The sequence below is a fragment of the Urocampus carinirostris genome, chromosome 9 (assembly GCF_059441175.1).
Source record: "Urocampus carinirostris isolate Australia breed hairy pipefish chromosome 9, RoL_Ucar_1.0, whole genome shotgun sequence".
In the NCBI taxonomy this organism is placed as follows: Eukaryota; Metazoa; Chordata; class Actinopteri; order Syngnathiformes; family Syngnathidae; genus Urocampus; species Urocampus carinirostris.
In genome coordinates this window covers 11,217,916-11,233,703 of record NC_142357.1, presented here as the reverse complement: position 1 = coordinate 11,233,703, position 15,788 = coordinate 11,217,916, and the positions used below count along the sequence as shown (strand labels likewise).

Here is a 15,788-nt window from a genome sequence, read left to right as displayed (position 1 = left end):
TAAATGAATCTTATGATTATCCATAAATTCAATTTTAGTTATTTATTTAATTACTTTGTCTGAATGTATCCAATTTATTTAGTCATTATAAAGTCAAGTGGTGTTCTGTTTTACTGTTGGAATGGAGGCCTTGGGTCTTATCAAACCACCTGCAGAATTCAGTCGGGACAAAGGACTGGTGTGAGACTGAGATTTTGGGAATTTTCCATTAACTCTTGTCTCATTTTTGTCACAGCCCGCCGTGATCATCCCCATTGGTGAATAAATGATTGTCAGACATTTTTAAGGGGCACTTATGAAAACATTGCAACCTCTTTCTGGAATTACCAGCCTAGAATATTTAGTTCTATTTATTTTATTGTAATAAAAACCTCAACGGAACTGCTCCTCAAGCACTTATTTTTCCCGTCTCATGACCGGGAGTTTTATTCAAACAGGCCAATTTTATTCCACCCACCCATTTATTCATCGATCTCTCCCTCCAACTTTCTATCAATCCTTACCTTTTTTAAATAATGTTGTTCACTGTTAATAAGTCAGTACACTTGGACAAATTGCAGAAATATATTTATTAAGAAATGCAACATTTAAAAAATATACATTTGACCATATATGTAAAGTTTTATATAATAGAAGAATTTATCTGCACTACAATTGTCACGGTTGCCCATTGCCCAAAATTAGCCCTGCCCGTTTGGCGTCAGCTGCGGCTCGTTGCCTGATTGGCTTCCCTCTTATCTAAACTCAGTGCTCTCACTCACCTTTTGTCAGTCCGTCAACGAACCTCTGCACCCACAAGACGTGTGATTTGACTCTGTCCAGTTTTCTGCTCATCTATCCTGTCTGGTAATCAATCCCGTCCGTCTGGCATCGGCTGGTGTATCTAGTATCGATCCCGCCTGTCTCATCCTGTCCAATATCTAGCTACAGTCTTCGGTATCCGGTATCGATCCCGCCTGTCTCATGCTGTCCGAAATCTTGCGCCAGTCCCCAGTATCCGGTATCGATCCCTTCTGTCTCGTCCTGTTAGTCCCGTCCTGTCCGGTATAGAGCCCGTCTGTCTGGTATCTGCTCGTGTATCTGGTATCGATCCTGTCCGTCCCGTCTTGTCCGGTATCAACTCCGTCTGTCTGGTATCTGCTCATGTATCTGGTATTGATCCTGACTGTCCCGTCCTATCCGGTATCGACCCCGTCCGTCCGGTATCTGCTCGTGTATCTGGTATCGATCTCTTTGGCCTCTGGCTTCTTGGTTTTCCACGTCGGACTTCTGTCTTGCTTCTTCCACCCAGCGATCGCCAAATCACTGGCGTTTGTGTTCACGCGCATGACTGCCCCATTCTCGTAAAATAAAGCTTATGTGAAAACGTTACGCATCCTCCTCCTGTTCGGGTTCTGACAACAATATTGAATATCCCTTTTGAAAGACCTGTGGATCCAACGGGAAAGTGTCATTAGTGTTGCGCCCATGTTCGTGATTGGACAAGTTAGGTGAAAAATGCCGGACTATGGTAAATGCTGAATGGGCTATATTTGTATAGCGCTTTACCAGTCACTCCTCCACAGCACTTTATAATACACTTTACATTATATAAACTATATTTCTTATTGCCCCTGATCTTGACGCTCCTTAAGAGCCAGCATGGCTTTTCGGTAAAGATCTGTGGGAAGACAAAATATTAGTCTAAATAAAGGTATAACTTTTTTCAGCTGCATTTGGGAATTTGAAAGTCCTCACCAAATGTGGACGAGAGGTCGACAGGTTGAGAGGAAGGTCCAGATGTTTCCTCAGTGTTGATTTTGTTCCTCCTTTTAACTTTCACACCCTTCTTCTTTATCCTCTTGGCCCCCACTGCATCAGGAGATTATTACAATTAGTTATGAATTATGCAATCCCTTATTTATCAGGGTGGGTGATGAAGACAATATATTGTTGCCATACCTTTGACGGGCTTCTCATCATTGTGTGGGGATTCGGGAACATCCAGGGTCTCCTGTTTAATCTTGCCCTTTTGTTTGTGTCTTCCCTTGTCTGGGGTGATGAGCACACTGCTGCTTTTCTCTTGATGGCCAGGGTTCTCCATATCTCCTTTATTGTTCTCTTCTTCCTCTTCACTCGCTGGATCTTCATCTTGCTTGTCTTTGTCACCTTTGACCAGCCTTTTCTTCTTTTTGTTAGTTTTTTTTAGCCTTTTTTTCAATGTGTTCTCCTGCCAATTAAAATATATCACTTTAGAATTCATTCATGCATGACAAGACGCTATTGAGGCTGACCTGAAAAGAATAACAGAATTCTATTTACCCTCTGCATGATGTTGTGAATGGGCTGCAACTTCCCTTCCCCGTTGGCCATTTTCTCCTTGTCTTTTTGTTTCTGAACCTGGCAGATGTCCGACTTCCGGGTTCTCATGTTGGGGCTGCATTTTAGCATAAAGTTTTTTTCAGGTAATTGTTGGATGATACGTCAACATTTGTGTAATGTATAGTGTAATAGAAAGTGTTCCATTTAGATTATCAAAAAATGTTACGAAATTTTGATTTGTCATCCAGAGATATTTTTCAAATGTGCAACCAAATCACCTACAAACCGGAAAGTGTCTTTATGTAACAGTGCCAATGTCAGTCTCGATTTTAAGTATTGATAGTTGACAAAGTGTCCAAATCCAGTATCGGAAGCCCTGGGTAGCAGTTTTCAAGAAGTCTATCCATCTATTTATCTACCTACCCTATGTCATATCCCTCAAGAGGGGTGACCGAGAGCAAGACAAACACATACAAAAACAAAGAAAATTAAAAAAGGGAAGAAGTAGCAAAAACACACACTAAATTTTTTGGGCCATGGCCAACCCAAATGCCCAAACACCCAAACAAGTTAAGCACCTCGGCACCTAAGTTGGTCATGCTTTCGTCCCTCCAGATGAGACGGGACACAAGATAGCGGCCATGTCACTCTGGTCTGGGTGACAGAACACACTCTTCTGTTCATCAGCAGGGCCCGACAGCTTTCACTGGTTTACCCCTGCCGTATCATACAGGTGCACTGCCCATCACTTAGAACGCATCCAAATATCTCACTATTCTTTCACAACACCTCTCCACTCATTCCTATCATTAACAATAGCTTTAGCTTCCACTACATACAGACCTATTTCGATTTTCATGAAGTAAAAATTGGAAATTAAATGGATACTACATTACAATTAATAAATTGAGATTTTAACACATAATTTAAAAAATAATTGTGTGTGTGTGTGTGTGTGTGTGTGTGTGTGTGTGTGTGTGTGTGTGTGTGTGTGTGTGTGTGTGTGTGTGTGTGTGTGTATGTATTTATGAGTACCAAAGATACCTCAAGTTTTGAATATACGTAGGTGTTGGTATCTATCTGAAAAAAAGTTGTATCATAAATACCTTAAAATAAATGTAAAAGTACGGTATTTATTATTTGTCCACTAGAAGTCTCTGTATGTGTATAACATGTTTGCCTATTATTTAAATCGATATTGTTTTATTTTTTAACGAATGAGCTTTTGTTTACCAGTAGGATTCCCTAAATAATATATTATTATATATTGTCCCTTTAAGAACACTTTAACTCCTTGACAGGCATCAACCATAAATAATTTTTATATTGAAAGATAAACATTACCGATTATCAACCCTTGAGTAGTTAATAAAATGGACTGCTGGTACCGATACCACCTACTCATAAAATTCCTGCCATCTCCCCATAATAATATTACTCCAAAAAAGCACACAAATACTAATGCAACTACATCTGTTTTAATGATGTAAAAGTCTTTCTATGCTTTTTATTGAGTTTTTAATGAAAATATTTAGCTGAATATGGAAACTTTGCTGTCAGATTTCATATATATTATAAAAAGGAATTACAGCTTCTTTAAATGTCTACAAAGACACCCAGCTGCTATTTTTCTATTTCTTATTTTGGGGATTTTGCCTTAAACAGCGTGTCCGTAACTTTTTTTTTGAGTAGAATAACATTGGAATGCGCTTCCTCAATGTTCTCTCGTTGATTAATGGTAGTCAGTAAATACAGCGGCAGCACAGCGGCAGCACAGCGGCGCAGTGGTTAGCGCGTGTGCGGCATAGTTCTGAGGTTGTGGGAACCTCCTGAGTGTGTTCAAATCCAGCTCCCGGCCTTACTGTGCGGAGTTTGTATGTTCTCCCCGTGCTTGCGTGGGTTTCCTCCGGGCACTCCGGTTTCCTCCCACATTCCAAAAACATGCATTTCAGGTGAATTGGCTGGTCCAAATTGTCCCTGGGTGTGACTGAGCGAGTGAGTTGTCTGTCCCCGTGTGCCCTGCGATTGGCTGGCAACCAGTTCAGGGTGTCCCCTGCCCACTGCCCGATGATTGCTGGGATGAGCTCCAGCATCCCCGCGACCCTACTGAGGATAAGCGGTGTAGCTGATGAGATGAGATGAGTAAATATAGCTACAGTGGGATATTTGCGAGCAGCCCCTGGCTTTGGTGACATTCAGTAAAGTCATTGATTGACGCTCTTAAAATAAGACAATGTTGCAGGCCACACTTGACATTAGACACATGCGCCCTAAAATAAAGCTAGTATCGGCCCAAATAGCACGTATAGGCACCAGCCCAATTCTGATTATTTTGTGTAATTTGGAGTCACAACTCATGTGGTGACAAAAGGTCTTACTGACCGTTCATTTTTGTGTTTCCTCCTGGTTTTCTCGGCTCTGCTGTTCCTTTCTTTGGGCTTCAAAGGGTTGACACTGTCCTGGGCTACCCGGGTACACAATCCTGGGTAATCCAGGCAGACGGCTCGCAGGAGCCATCGAAGGCCCCGCAGCGTCTTCCTATCCGACCATCTTCGCAGGTCCATTAAGGCAGAACAAGGCTCCTTTTGAAGAGAGATGGTCGGCATCAGTAAATACAATTATTTTGATTTGAGAAGGAAGAGGCAGCGCTCATGTCACGCTAAAACTCACGATATGGCACAAAGAGCGGCTCTGGTTGACAAGCTTTTCCAAGGAGAGCATTTCGATCAGCTCACTTCCCAGAAGGGCATTCATTTTGTCTTGTTTGTTGGCCAAGCTGAAGAGACAGAAGAGACCGTGACCCATGTTCAAAACCTTGGCCTTGATGGTTAACATTGCTGCCTCACAGATAAGAGTTTCTGAGTAAGAATTTCACTTCCAGTAAGGATGAACATCTTTATGTAGGTTTGTGTGTTTTTTGCTATCAGTGAGTGAGTGAGTGAGTGAGTGAGTGAGTGAGTGAGTGAGTGAGTGAGTGAGTGAGTGAGTGAGTGAGTGAGTGAGTGAGTGAGTGAGTGAGTGAGTGAGTGAGTGAGTGAGTGAGAGTGAATGAAGGTATGTTGGTAGGTGGGTAAATAAATACATCTTAGGGATGGACTAAATGTAATTTTTGCACCCGCAATTTTCATATTGCAATTAGTATTTTGCCCACTGTTATTGTTACACTTAATTGACCTAAGTTTACCTTTTCTCACATGATACACATGTGATGTTATGTGATCAATGCAAAATAATTCTCCAATCAGGTGGCCAGATTGCTCACCAAAAATGAGAATCATGCTAGGCTATCAGTATAAGAACGCCATCAGAGGGTAGTGTTGGCATGAATGTGTTTTTGACTGGAGTGCAGGAAGACCGAGACAGTTATTACACTAGGATGGGCTTTCCTGCCACTCTAGGCTGCTTGAGCAGATCAGCCAGGACCTCCTTGACATGGTTGATTCTCTGCCGGTCGCTGGAGTCGACAACAAAGATCAGACCATGTGCCTCTCCATAATATTCCCGCCAGGATCCCTGTGACTCCACCGAGCCCCCCACATCCAGCAGGGTGACCAGGTAATTCTCCACCCTCAGCTCACTCCTTACGCAGCCATTTGTGGGGCCTCCTTCCACACTGTGCGGAACTACAAGGTGAAAAGAACCATGTAATGATAATCCAGTATCTCCACATTTGTATGTTATTTGTCCATTCAAATCGAATTTATTTTGTTAAGCGCCTTTCAGACAATTAATTACAACTTAAAGTGTTTTGTAGAAGCTGTTTTTCAATGTATTAGTTCTAGACTCTATGGTCCTCACTCGTCTGAATGAGAGCAAGAAGTCAGAGGGTGGAAACTGTCCCCAACAATTTTCTGTGCTCTCTTGACACAGTGAGTTTTCTGTGCCTATGATAGAAAATATCAACTAAAAGCCATATAAAACGAGTGGGTCTACAGCCTCCTCTTAAAAATATCAATGGTCCTTGCAGAACTTATGTCTCCTAGCAGACCATTACATAGGTGAGGACCAAGGGGGCTGAATGCTGTTTCACAATAGGTACAGGTCCTCACCCTATGAACAGTTATCAAACCGCTGCCAGAGGACTTCGGGGACTGCAAGGGCTGATAATAAAAACAAATCAGACAGATAAGATGGCCCCTAGACCGTTAAAATGTTTAAAAACTCGTAAAAGCACCTTAAATTTGATCCTGAAACACACTGGGAGCCAATGTACCGATCTTAAAAGTGATGTATTTTGATCCCTTACCCCAGCTCCCTTAAGGCCCGGTCACACAGCCTTTCACGGGCGTATCACGGCTGAATCACGGCCATAAATGTCTGCCCGTGAAGCAGACGCTGTTGGACGCTTTGAGATCGCAATACAGACGCGATACAGCCGTGCTTTACACGCGGTAAGAAATTCACACGCAGTTGGCTGCGCGAAAAAGTTTTGCACTGCTCAAAATTTTAGACCACGGGTAACCGCGGGCGGCACAGCGATGCAGCCGCGGTTACCCGCGATAAGGACGCGGAACAGTCGCCGGCCAATTTTGCATATTTTCCACCGCGGGCAACCACGGGCAAAAAAAAAACCCAAAATTTTACCCGCGATACAGACGCAAAAGGCTGTGTGACCGGGCCTTTAGAAAAACAGGTGCTGCGAATTTTTCTAGTAATTCAAACCAAAGGTAAAAAAACGGAGTGCTTCTTATGTTATAACCAAGAATCTAATAAAAATATGTCCTGTTCACATTCCAAATAGCAAGAAAACACGGTACTACAAAGGAGTCCAACATAATTGATTTCAAGGGGGCTACAGTCCTCAAATCAAAAAAATAAATATACCAAACATGTTTTGAATTAAAAATAATCTTGTGATTATCCTGTAACAGAATCATCCTCAACAAATGTTATCTCTTTAGTAAAATGAAGATGATCATTACATATGTATTCACTCATACACTGCAGTTGATAATATAAGATAGCCACAGCCCTTCGATCAGGGTTTAACCACTGTGTCGGGGCACACTTGTGTGCCGTCCGACCCTGTGATGTGTGTTTCAGAAAATTGCCCAATATCTTTGCAAAAAAGCATTCCATTGTTTAGCATCCTAACCTTCTTCCAGTAATCAGCTGAGTAACGGTAGCATCCATCAATATCAACAAGTGGCAGCTGATTACTTCTTTCCCTTTTATGAACTGCTCAAAAGGTTGTATATAAAAATATATCTGAAACATAATTTTGTTTGATAAAGATGATTAAGATTAACACATGAATCCCTCATTTATTATGGGGATTAGGCTTCAAAATGAGCCTGTGATAGGCAAAATGCGTGAAGTGAAGAAACCTTAGTGTTTTTTTTAAAGATTAATTACCGGATAACGCATTGAAATCAAAGAACCCAACCCTTTGAAATGCCCAAGCTTTTCATTTTGCAACCGACCGATAACTACAGTACTATCTTAGGGAATGTTAGCCAATCAGAATGTAGAACGCAATGCAAGATCCGCAAAGTAGCAAAACTGAAATCTAAACAACGTTTAGCACCAGATTATCTTGCACATAAAATGTGTTATTTTTTGCATATTAAGTATTATATTTTTCTAGAAAATATGATAAATATAAGGGCAGCAAGGCGGCGCAGTGGTTAGCGCACGTGCGGCACAGTTCATGTCTTGGGAATCTCCTGCGTCGGTTCAAATCCAGCTCCAGACTTCCTGTGCAGAGTTTGTATGTTCTCCCTGTGCTTGCGTGGGTTTCCTCCGGGCACTCCGGTTTCCTTCCACATTATAAAAACATGCATTTCAGGTGGATTGGCCGGTCGGTCCAAATTGTCCCTAGGTGTGAATGAGCGAGTGAGTTGTCTGTCCCCGTGTGCCCTGCAATTGGCTGGCAACCAGTTCAGGGTGTCCCCTGCTCACTGCCCGATGATTGCTGGGATGGGCTCCAGCACCCCGCGACCCTACTGAGGATAAGCGGTGTGGCTGATGAGATGAGATGAGATAATAAATATAAATTAAGTAAAAATAATAGGTTAAACATATAGTAAAATCCGAAATGACAGCAAATCTGTTAATTACCTGAGCCACCCTGACCACAAATGAGAGGAAAAACTTTATGCTGCCGTTTTAGGCAACGTGAAAATCCAAGTTTAAAAGGAACATTAAAACTGATGTCGGGTAATCAGTTTGGACATTTTGAAAGATGCATTTGAAGATTTTTTAATTTAAAAAAGAAAAAAAAACGATACATTTTTTTAATGCACTGGACGAGGAAATCCAAAAGGCAAAACAAGTGATGGTTTGGTGCAAATAATTTATCAAGGCAACATTGGCTACCTCTTAACATGCCTCGGATGGACGACGTCTTTCCTGCTTTGTCAAGACCCACCATGAGAACAGTCACTCGCCTATGAAATGAATGAAATATTTACTCATTAAAAGCATATCAGTTTGCAAATATCAGGGGTCACATAGTATAAGGAATCATTCAATAACTCAAAAATCCTGTAACAGAATCATCCTCAAATTGCAATAAATGCAAAAAGGGACAAACAAGTAGTACTGATCCTAAAACAACTGTGAGCATTTAATATCAATAATAAGTGATACATACAATTGACATCCCTGAGAGACTCACCTGATTGGTTCCTGGATTTTGGAGAACCAGGTACAGCAGTTGCTTATCAGGTTGAACATGCCGTCTTGTGCTGAGCAAGGCGTGCACAGCGGCCACCATTTTCTCTGCAAGCGGTACCTGGTAACAGATTGGGGGCACAGCGGTAATTAGCACTAGTCCTGTTTTTTGGGAGGGGGTTTAGTTTCGTCTGTGATCTGTATCGATCAAAGGAACTCATTTGATATGTTTGATTATGTGTGAATACTGCAGAAGTGATTTTCTTATATGACAACATGCCACTGCCCATATTCAACCATGATTGTAACTTCAGTCAATTAAACCATGATTACGTAACCTAATTTATTAGTTCAATATTTCTTGTATTTTGTCACAAAATATGGCCTTGATTGTGTTCATATCATACTTGTTTCAATCAGTTAGACAGACGCTCATTCTACAAGTGGAAAAAAACTAAAAGTATTAATAATTATCGCTCGAATAGGTTCGGTTTTCTGGTCCACCTTTTCAGTACCAGTAATTATCAGCCATCTTAGTCTTTGCACTGGTGAATCGCTACAGCCATCGTTCTGTAGCTCATTTGTGCTCAGAATATTCTGCGATTAAAACTTCTAAGAGACTGCTCATTATCTTTTCCTGATTTATTTGACCAACTTAATTTCTCACAACCTGGATTTAAATGAACAAGTTTTTCCTCTTAAGTAAACAAAAGTTTTTTATTCCCTATAATACTTAAAGTTTTGCTGTTTTTCTTGTAAAAATCAACGAAATAACAAACCGAGATCAAGGTTTAACAAAATGTTGTTTTGACATCATTAATTTTTCCAATGTTTTGGTCACTTCTTTTTTTTAAAGCATTCCATACTGTATAGGTCGCACAAACCAGATTTTTGTACGAGCTGTTTTTTGTCTCGAGTTACTCAGAAAATATAAACAAAAATAGAATTAAAAAAAAACTATGACAACCATGTTATGATAAATTGTTTAAATCCAGATACAAGAGTGCATCAAACATAAAAAATAAGAACTAGCTAAGAAAATCCCATTTACATCACTTTAAATCAAGAACACAAATGAACATTTGATCATGTTTCTCTTCCCCATATCATGATTAACTGTTTAAAATAATATAGGGGTGTTGGGTGGGATGTACCATCCATTCTTATTTGGCAAAGGCCCAAGAATCACATTATAACAATAAAATGTGAGTTTTTGATCAAGTTGACCCCACTAGAAATCAAATATTAGCACAACAATTCCAAGATAACTCCTTACAAGTATTTACTCCCCCTAAGTGTTTTCATTGTCGTCCACCAAATGTTTGTTCCTCCAAGTGTTACTTCCACTAGAGACTTTATGTCAGGGGCATTGGTCATGTTCTGTCATGTACTGTCATGCACTGTGTACTACAACACAGCAGGTGCTTGAGGTCAGCAGACAGGGAGAACAACCACCAAATACACACAAACACACACACACCATGAACTGGCAGCTCATTGACTTGAGTGCATCTGTTCTGTCTTTATATAATCTGCTAAAGCCAGTTTAAATAGGCCCGCTTCTCCTGCAATGTTAACAAGTTGACCCATTTAGCATTTGATGCTAGGTATATTGCACAGAGGAGAAATATTCTCTGTGTTAAGATTATAGAAATAATTGCACATATGGAATATTACTAATAAGAGATGAGATTTAGTGCAATTGCATGGTTTTAGAAGAAATATTGATTCATGTAGTTCAATTCAAACCCCATGTTCTGAATCACTTACAATTTAAGCCAGTCTACCTTGTAAAGAAGTTTGCCCATTTATACTGATGAACCCTGGTGAACCTGCCCCACCAAAGATCCACATTCACGCTGGACTGGATGATGAGATTTTTATTACAGTTGCTGCAGATGATATGAGACACAACATTAGCTTTTCTGCTGGCTTTGATCTCTTTGATCTCATTAGCAGTTCTCTCTGAAGACTGCCCAAAGCATATCAAAGAGCTTTCTTTTCAATTGACATAAAATACATTTTAGAATATCACAATACATTTTTACATCCATTTTAACAAGATACTTTTAACAAGGGATCGTATAGTCGATTTTTAACGTTTACAATGAATTCAACATTTTTTCTTTAGTCTGAATTCTAACCAACATCATCCTTTTTAATAATTATGAGAAAATAGAAATAAGAACAATAATGAGTATAAAAGGCAGATGATATGAGTCACAACATTAGCTTTTCTGCTGGCTTTGATCGCTACAAGGGGAATTAACATTTTAGTGAAACAGAAACAAAACGAAAATAAATCCAAACAGCTTGACAATATCAATCACATTACTGTGCATGTTGAGAGATTTGTCAGCTGGGGTTATAATGTTTGAAATTTACTTCTTTTGTGGAGCACCAAAAGATGTGTCTTACCATCAGCAGTTATCTCTGAAGACTGCCAACAAATGTCAGAAGCCAAAACCAAACCCCACCCCATACCAGCAGGTGGCACTGTTGGACTCATCATTGCAGGACACTTTCCAAAAACTATACACATATTTCAGCAGGAATTTCAATAAAACAAAAGTTATTATTACACCCGTTACACTGACATTCCTTTTTATATTATATTTTTCTGTTTATGCCTTTATTACGTGTTTATTTTGAGTGCCATATCTAATATCGTTATAAATAATGTTCACTACGGTGTTATAAATGACAATAAAGACAATTCTAATTCTATTTGTTTCCCCTTGATGCTCTAAAACAGGTATCACCTACCTTTTCTGTTCCACGTACTAGTTTGATAATTGACAGTGACAATTTTAAATGTAATTTTTGTACTGTTGTTGTGCATCTTCACTAAACACATACAATTGGCCATGGTTCTTTTTTCTTTTGTGTAAAATTATTGTCTATGTGTGGTCTTCACTATTATTTTTGTTTTCAAAATTAAGGATTTCATTTTTATGTACTGTGTATTAAGTTCTTTAGTGGTTCCCCACTAGCGATATGCGAAGAAGTCAGTGTTATAAATATCTCAAGCGCAGAGCTTCGTTGAACCACTATAAACACCCGTGAATAAAAACAAAATTTACATTGTTTGGATTTAAACAATTATTTTTTTTTTTATTTTTTTTTTTTTTTATAATAAATACATATTCATTTGTTTATTTATTTATGTATTGATGTATTTATGTATTCATGTATTAATTAATTTGTCGCTCTCGTACTCGGATAGTGATCAAAAAACGGATCTTCTGTGGCGAGCGATGGCGGTGTCACGGGGGTGGGGAAACTGGTCGGTAGTCGGGATTTGGAGAGCAAGACGTGGTCGGGGTCAGAAACGATAGTAAGCCAGAACGGGGGAGTAGACGTAGTCAGGGAAAAAAAGGTGTTGTAAGCCGGGACGGGAGAGCAGACGTGGTTAGGATCAAAACAGGTTGTAGCCGGAGAGAAACGAGAGCAAAAATGGGACCGGCGGCCGAAAAAGGCTGGCCTAGTATACACGGAGATTCGCAGACGGACTGAAAAAAGGAGAGTGTCAGGACTGGGTTTAAATAGCAGGGAAGCCAATCTGTCAACGAGCCGCAGCTGGTGCCACATAGGCGGGGCCAATTAGGCGCCATGGCAACCATGACAAAGCTATCATATCGGTCCTGATAAAAGCCTTATTTAAAAGGACAGCACTGTATGTAGTATTTTGCGGCTCCTAGGAGTAAATATCATATCAATTTGAATATTAAACAAAATTCCATGAACGATCATATTAACATGCGTTTTTTAAATACTCATAAGTTTAGAAATTTTAATTTATTATAAATAACAGGCTCAATTAGAAAGAGCTGACATGATTGTCCGCCATCTTGCTGCTAAAGTTACCCCGAAAAAGTCACAAAAGGCTGGGTAAAAAAACAAAAAATGATAAGAAAAACAGTGTGCTTTGGTCACTTTAAATTGCTGTAGTTTGTATGCTTTCTTGTGCTTTTTAGCACCCATTTTCAGTTGTACAACACAACATAGCGACATGTTGTGGTCTAATAATACACACTGTCTCTTAACACTTGTGATGGTAGCAGGTATCAGTATCAGTTTTAATAAAAAATATTTGGGGGGGGATCTAGCTGCCTTTCTTAGAAAAATATTTGCCATTTTATGTGTTATCGAACAACCCTTACTATTACAATTAGAATCAATATCTTTAGTATTTCATGACCAATAAGGAACAACATTAGGAGGCATTTATTCATGCATTTTGGTTATAAACTGCAAAATTTAAACCGATTTATGTCACTCAATGTTCCCGTGACTGCGTGGGCTCAGACCCAAGGCTACATAACTGATCTTGTTAAAAAAATAAATAAATAAAAATAAAAAAAATAAATAAAAAAATAAAAAAAAATAAAAATATATATATATATATATATATATACAGTGCATCCGGAAAGTATTCACAGCGCTTTACTGTTTCCACAATTTGTTATGTTACAGCCTCATTCCAAATTGTATTAAGTTAATCTCTTATATCAAAATTCTACACAAAATACTCCATTATGACAATGTGAAAAAGGTTTTTTTTCCTTTTTTTTTTATTTATTAAAAATAGAAAAGACATCACATTTACATAAGTATTCACAGCCTTTGCCATGAAGCTCAAAATTAAGCTCAGGTGCATCTTTTTTCCACTGATCATCCTTGAGATCTTTCTACAGCTTAATTGGAGTCCACATGCATTAATTTCAGTTGATTGGACATGATTTGGAAAGGCACACACCTGTCTATATAAGGTCCCACAGTTGAGTGTGCATGTCAGAGCACAAACACCAAGCATGAAGTCAAAAGAACTGTCTGTAGACCTGCGAGACAGGATTGTCTTGAGGCACAAATCTGGGGAAGGATACAGAAACATATCTGCTGCTTTGAAGGTCCCAATGAGCACAGTGGCCTCCATTATTCGTAAATGGAAGACATTTGGAACCACCAGGACTTTTCCTAGAGCTGGCCGGCCTTCTAAACTGAGCGATCGGGGAAGAAGAGCCTTAGTCAGGGAGGTGACCAAGAACCCGATGGTCACTCTGTCAGAGCTCCAGCGTTCCTCTGTGGAGAGAGGAGAGCCTTCCAGAAGGACAACCATCTCTGCAGCAATCCACCAATCAGGCCTTTATGGTAGAGTGGCCAGACGAAAGCATCTCCTTAGTAAAAGGAACATGGAAGCCCGTCTGGAATTTGCCAAAAAGCACCTGAATGACTCTCAGACCATGAGAAACAAAATTCTCTGGTCTGATGAGACAAAGATTGAACTCTTTAGTGTGAATGCCAGGCGCCATGTTTGGAGGAAACCAGGCACCGCTCATCACCAGGCCAATACCATCCCTACAGTGAAGCATGGTGGTGGCAGCATCATGCTGTGGGGATGTTTCTCAGCAGCAGGAACTGGCAGACTAGTCAGGATAGAAGGAAAAATGAATGCAGCAATATATAGAGATATCCTGGATGAAAACCTGCTCCAGAGCGCTCTTGACCTCAGGCTGGGGCAAAGGTTCATTTTTCAGCAGGACAACGACCCATAGCACACAGCCAAGATCTCAAAAGAATGGCTTCAGAACCACTCCGTGAATGTCCTGGAGTGGCCCAGCCAGAGTCCAGACTTGAATCCGATCGAACATCTCTGGAGAGATCTGAAAATGGCTGTGCACAAACGTCTCACATCCAACCTGATTGAGCTTGAGACTTATTGCAAAGAAGAATGGGCAAAACTGCCTAAAGATAGGTGTGCTAAACTTGTGGGATCATATTCAAAAAGACTTGAGGCTGTATTTGCTGCCAAAGGTGGATCAACAAAGTATTAAACAAAGGCTGTGAATACTTATGTAAATGTGATTTCTTAGTTTTCTTTTTTTTATAAATTCAAAAAAAGTAAAAAAAAAAAAACGTTTTCACATTGTCATAATGGAATATTTTGTGTAGAATTTTGAGATAAGAGATTAAATTAATACAATTTGGAATGAGGCTGTAACATAACAAAATGTGGAAAAAGTGAAGCGCTGTGAATATAGTATATATAGCAAATAGTATGAAGCACACATATTGCATTTGTGATAACCAGCTAAGAACCTAAAACAAGGAAGAACGAGTAAGAAATAAAATATGATGGATAGTAAAATACACTCTAAAATATTTGTTGTATAAAACAGCCTAATGATACTCACAGAAGTTGGTCTATGTCCATGCAAATATTTGCATACACCTTTGAGCTGACATATTGTGTCTAACTGCTAAAAATCTTAATCAGGCTCACGCTAAGCCTGTACTCACCCCATGTGGGAGGCGCGACTTGTGTTTTGGTGTTACAGCCAATCAAGGGGCACTGTATGAGCTAGCAGCTTAGCCTATTGGCTAGCATAGTTATTCCTGTTTAACAACACTAAAATAACTTAATGGGGATCTTCATTAGGTACATTAAGTCCTTATTTGGCTGAATGTGACTTGTGATGTATAACCTTTTAGATCTGAAGTGGCAACAGCTTGCCTTTGGACGTGTTTTTCATACAATTAAAGAGACACTGTAATCTTTGACCACTAAATGTCCTTGACTCAAGGTGACCAAAAGTGCTCAGTTTTTCTTCTCACATGTTTTGCGAAGCTTTTACACGAGGTTTTGAGTGGTTTTTTAATTTTTATTTGGGGGTGGGCACCCGTAGCAACAAGATGTCAGACAATTATGTCAGTCCTCATTAGTGTAGCCTCATTATACATAGGATGAATACAAATTTTGTTGACCTAAAAATTTTTTACCACTAGTAGGTGCTAAATGATACACAATGTCCCTTTAAATAAACAATTTGGAGCTTTTCACTATTGTAAAATGCAGAGTCAGCATACAGTGT

At 39.6% G+C, this 15,788-nt stretch overlaps 1 protein-coding gene across 2 annotated transcripts; it reads right to left on the bottom strand.

Annotated features, from left to right (window-relative positions):
- Positions 1-554: 554 nt before the first annotated feature.
- arl13a (ARF like GTPase 13A) lies at positions 555-15,205 on the bottom strand. 2 transcript variants are annotated; one of them, XM_088344525.1, is made up of 10 exons: positions 15,111-15,205; positions 8,921-9,037; positions 8,620-8,690; positions 5,672-5,924; positions 4,972-5,077; positions 4,684-4,883; positions 2,302-2,416; positions 1,942-2,209; positions 1,738-1,851; positions 555-1,660 (listed from the first exon to the last, which is right to left on the bottom strand). In XM_088344525.1, the coding sequence occupies exons 1-10, from the start codon at positions 15,128-15,130 to the stop codon at positions 1,605-1,607; spliced, it is 1,320 nt and encodes a 439-aa protein (XP_088200651.1). In that variant the 5' UTR covers positions 15,131-15,205; the 3' UTR covers positions 555-1,604. The 2 variants fall into 2 exon arrangements, with proteins under 2 accessions (XP_088200651.1, XP_088200652.1); XM_088344526.1 differs by having other exon boundaries at positions 8,632-8,690.
- Positions 15,206-15,788: the final 583 nt, after the last annotated feature.

Bases quoted from the DNA above. Each gene is read 5' to 3' on its own strand.
- arl13a (XM_088344525.1), bottom strand. From the start codon at position 15,130: ATGGACATAGACCAACTTCT. The intron at 2,417-4,683 runs GTCAGTAAGACC...GCTAAAATGCAG, and splicing joins AGGAAACACAAAAATGAACG to CCCCAACATGAGAACCCGGA. The intron at 2,210-2,301 runs GTAAATAGAATT...TTTAATTGGCAG, and splicing joins TTCACAACATCATGCAGAGG to GAGAACACATTGAAAAAAAG.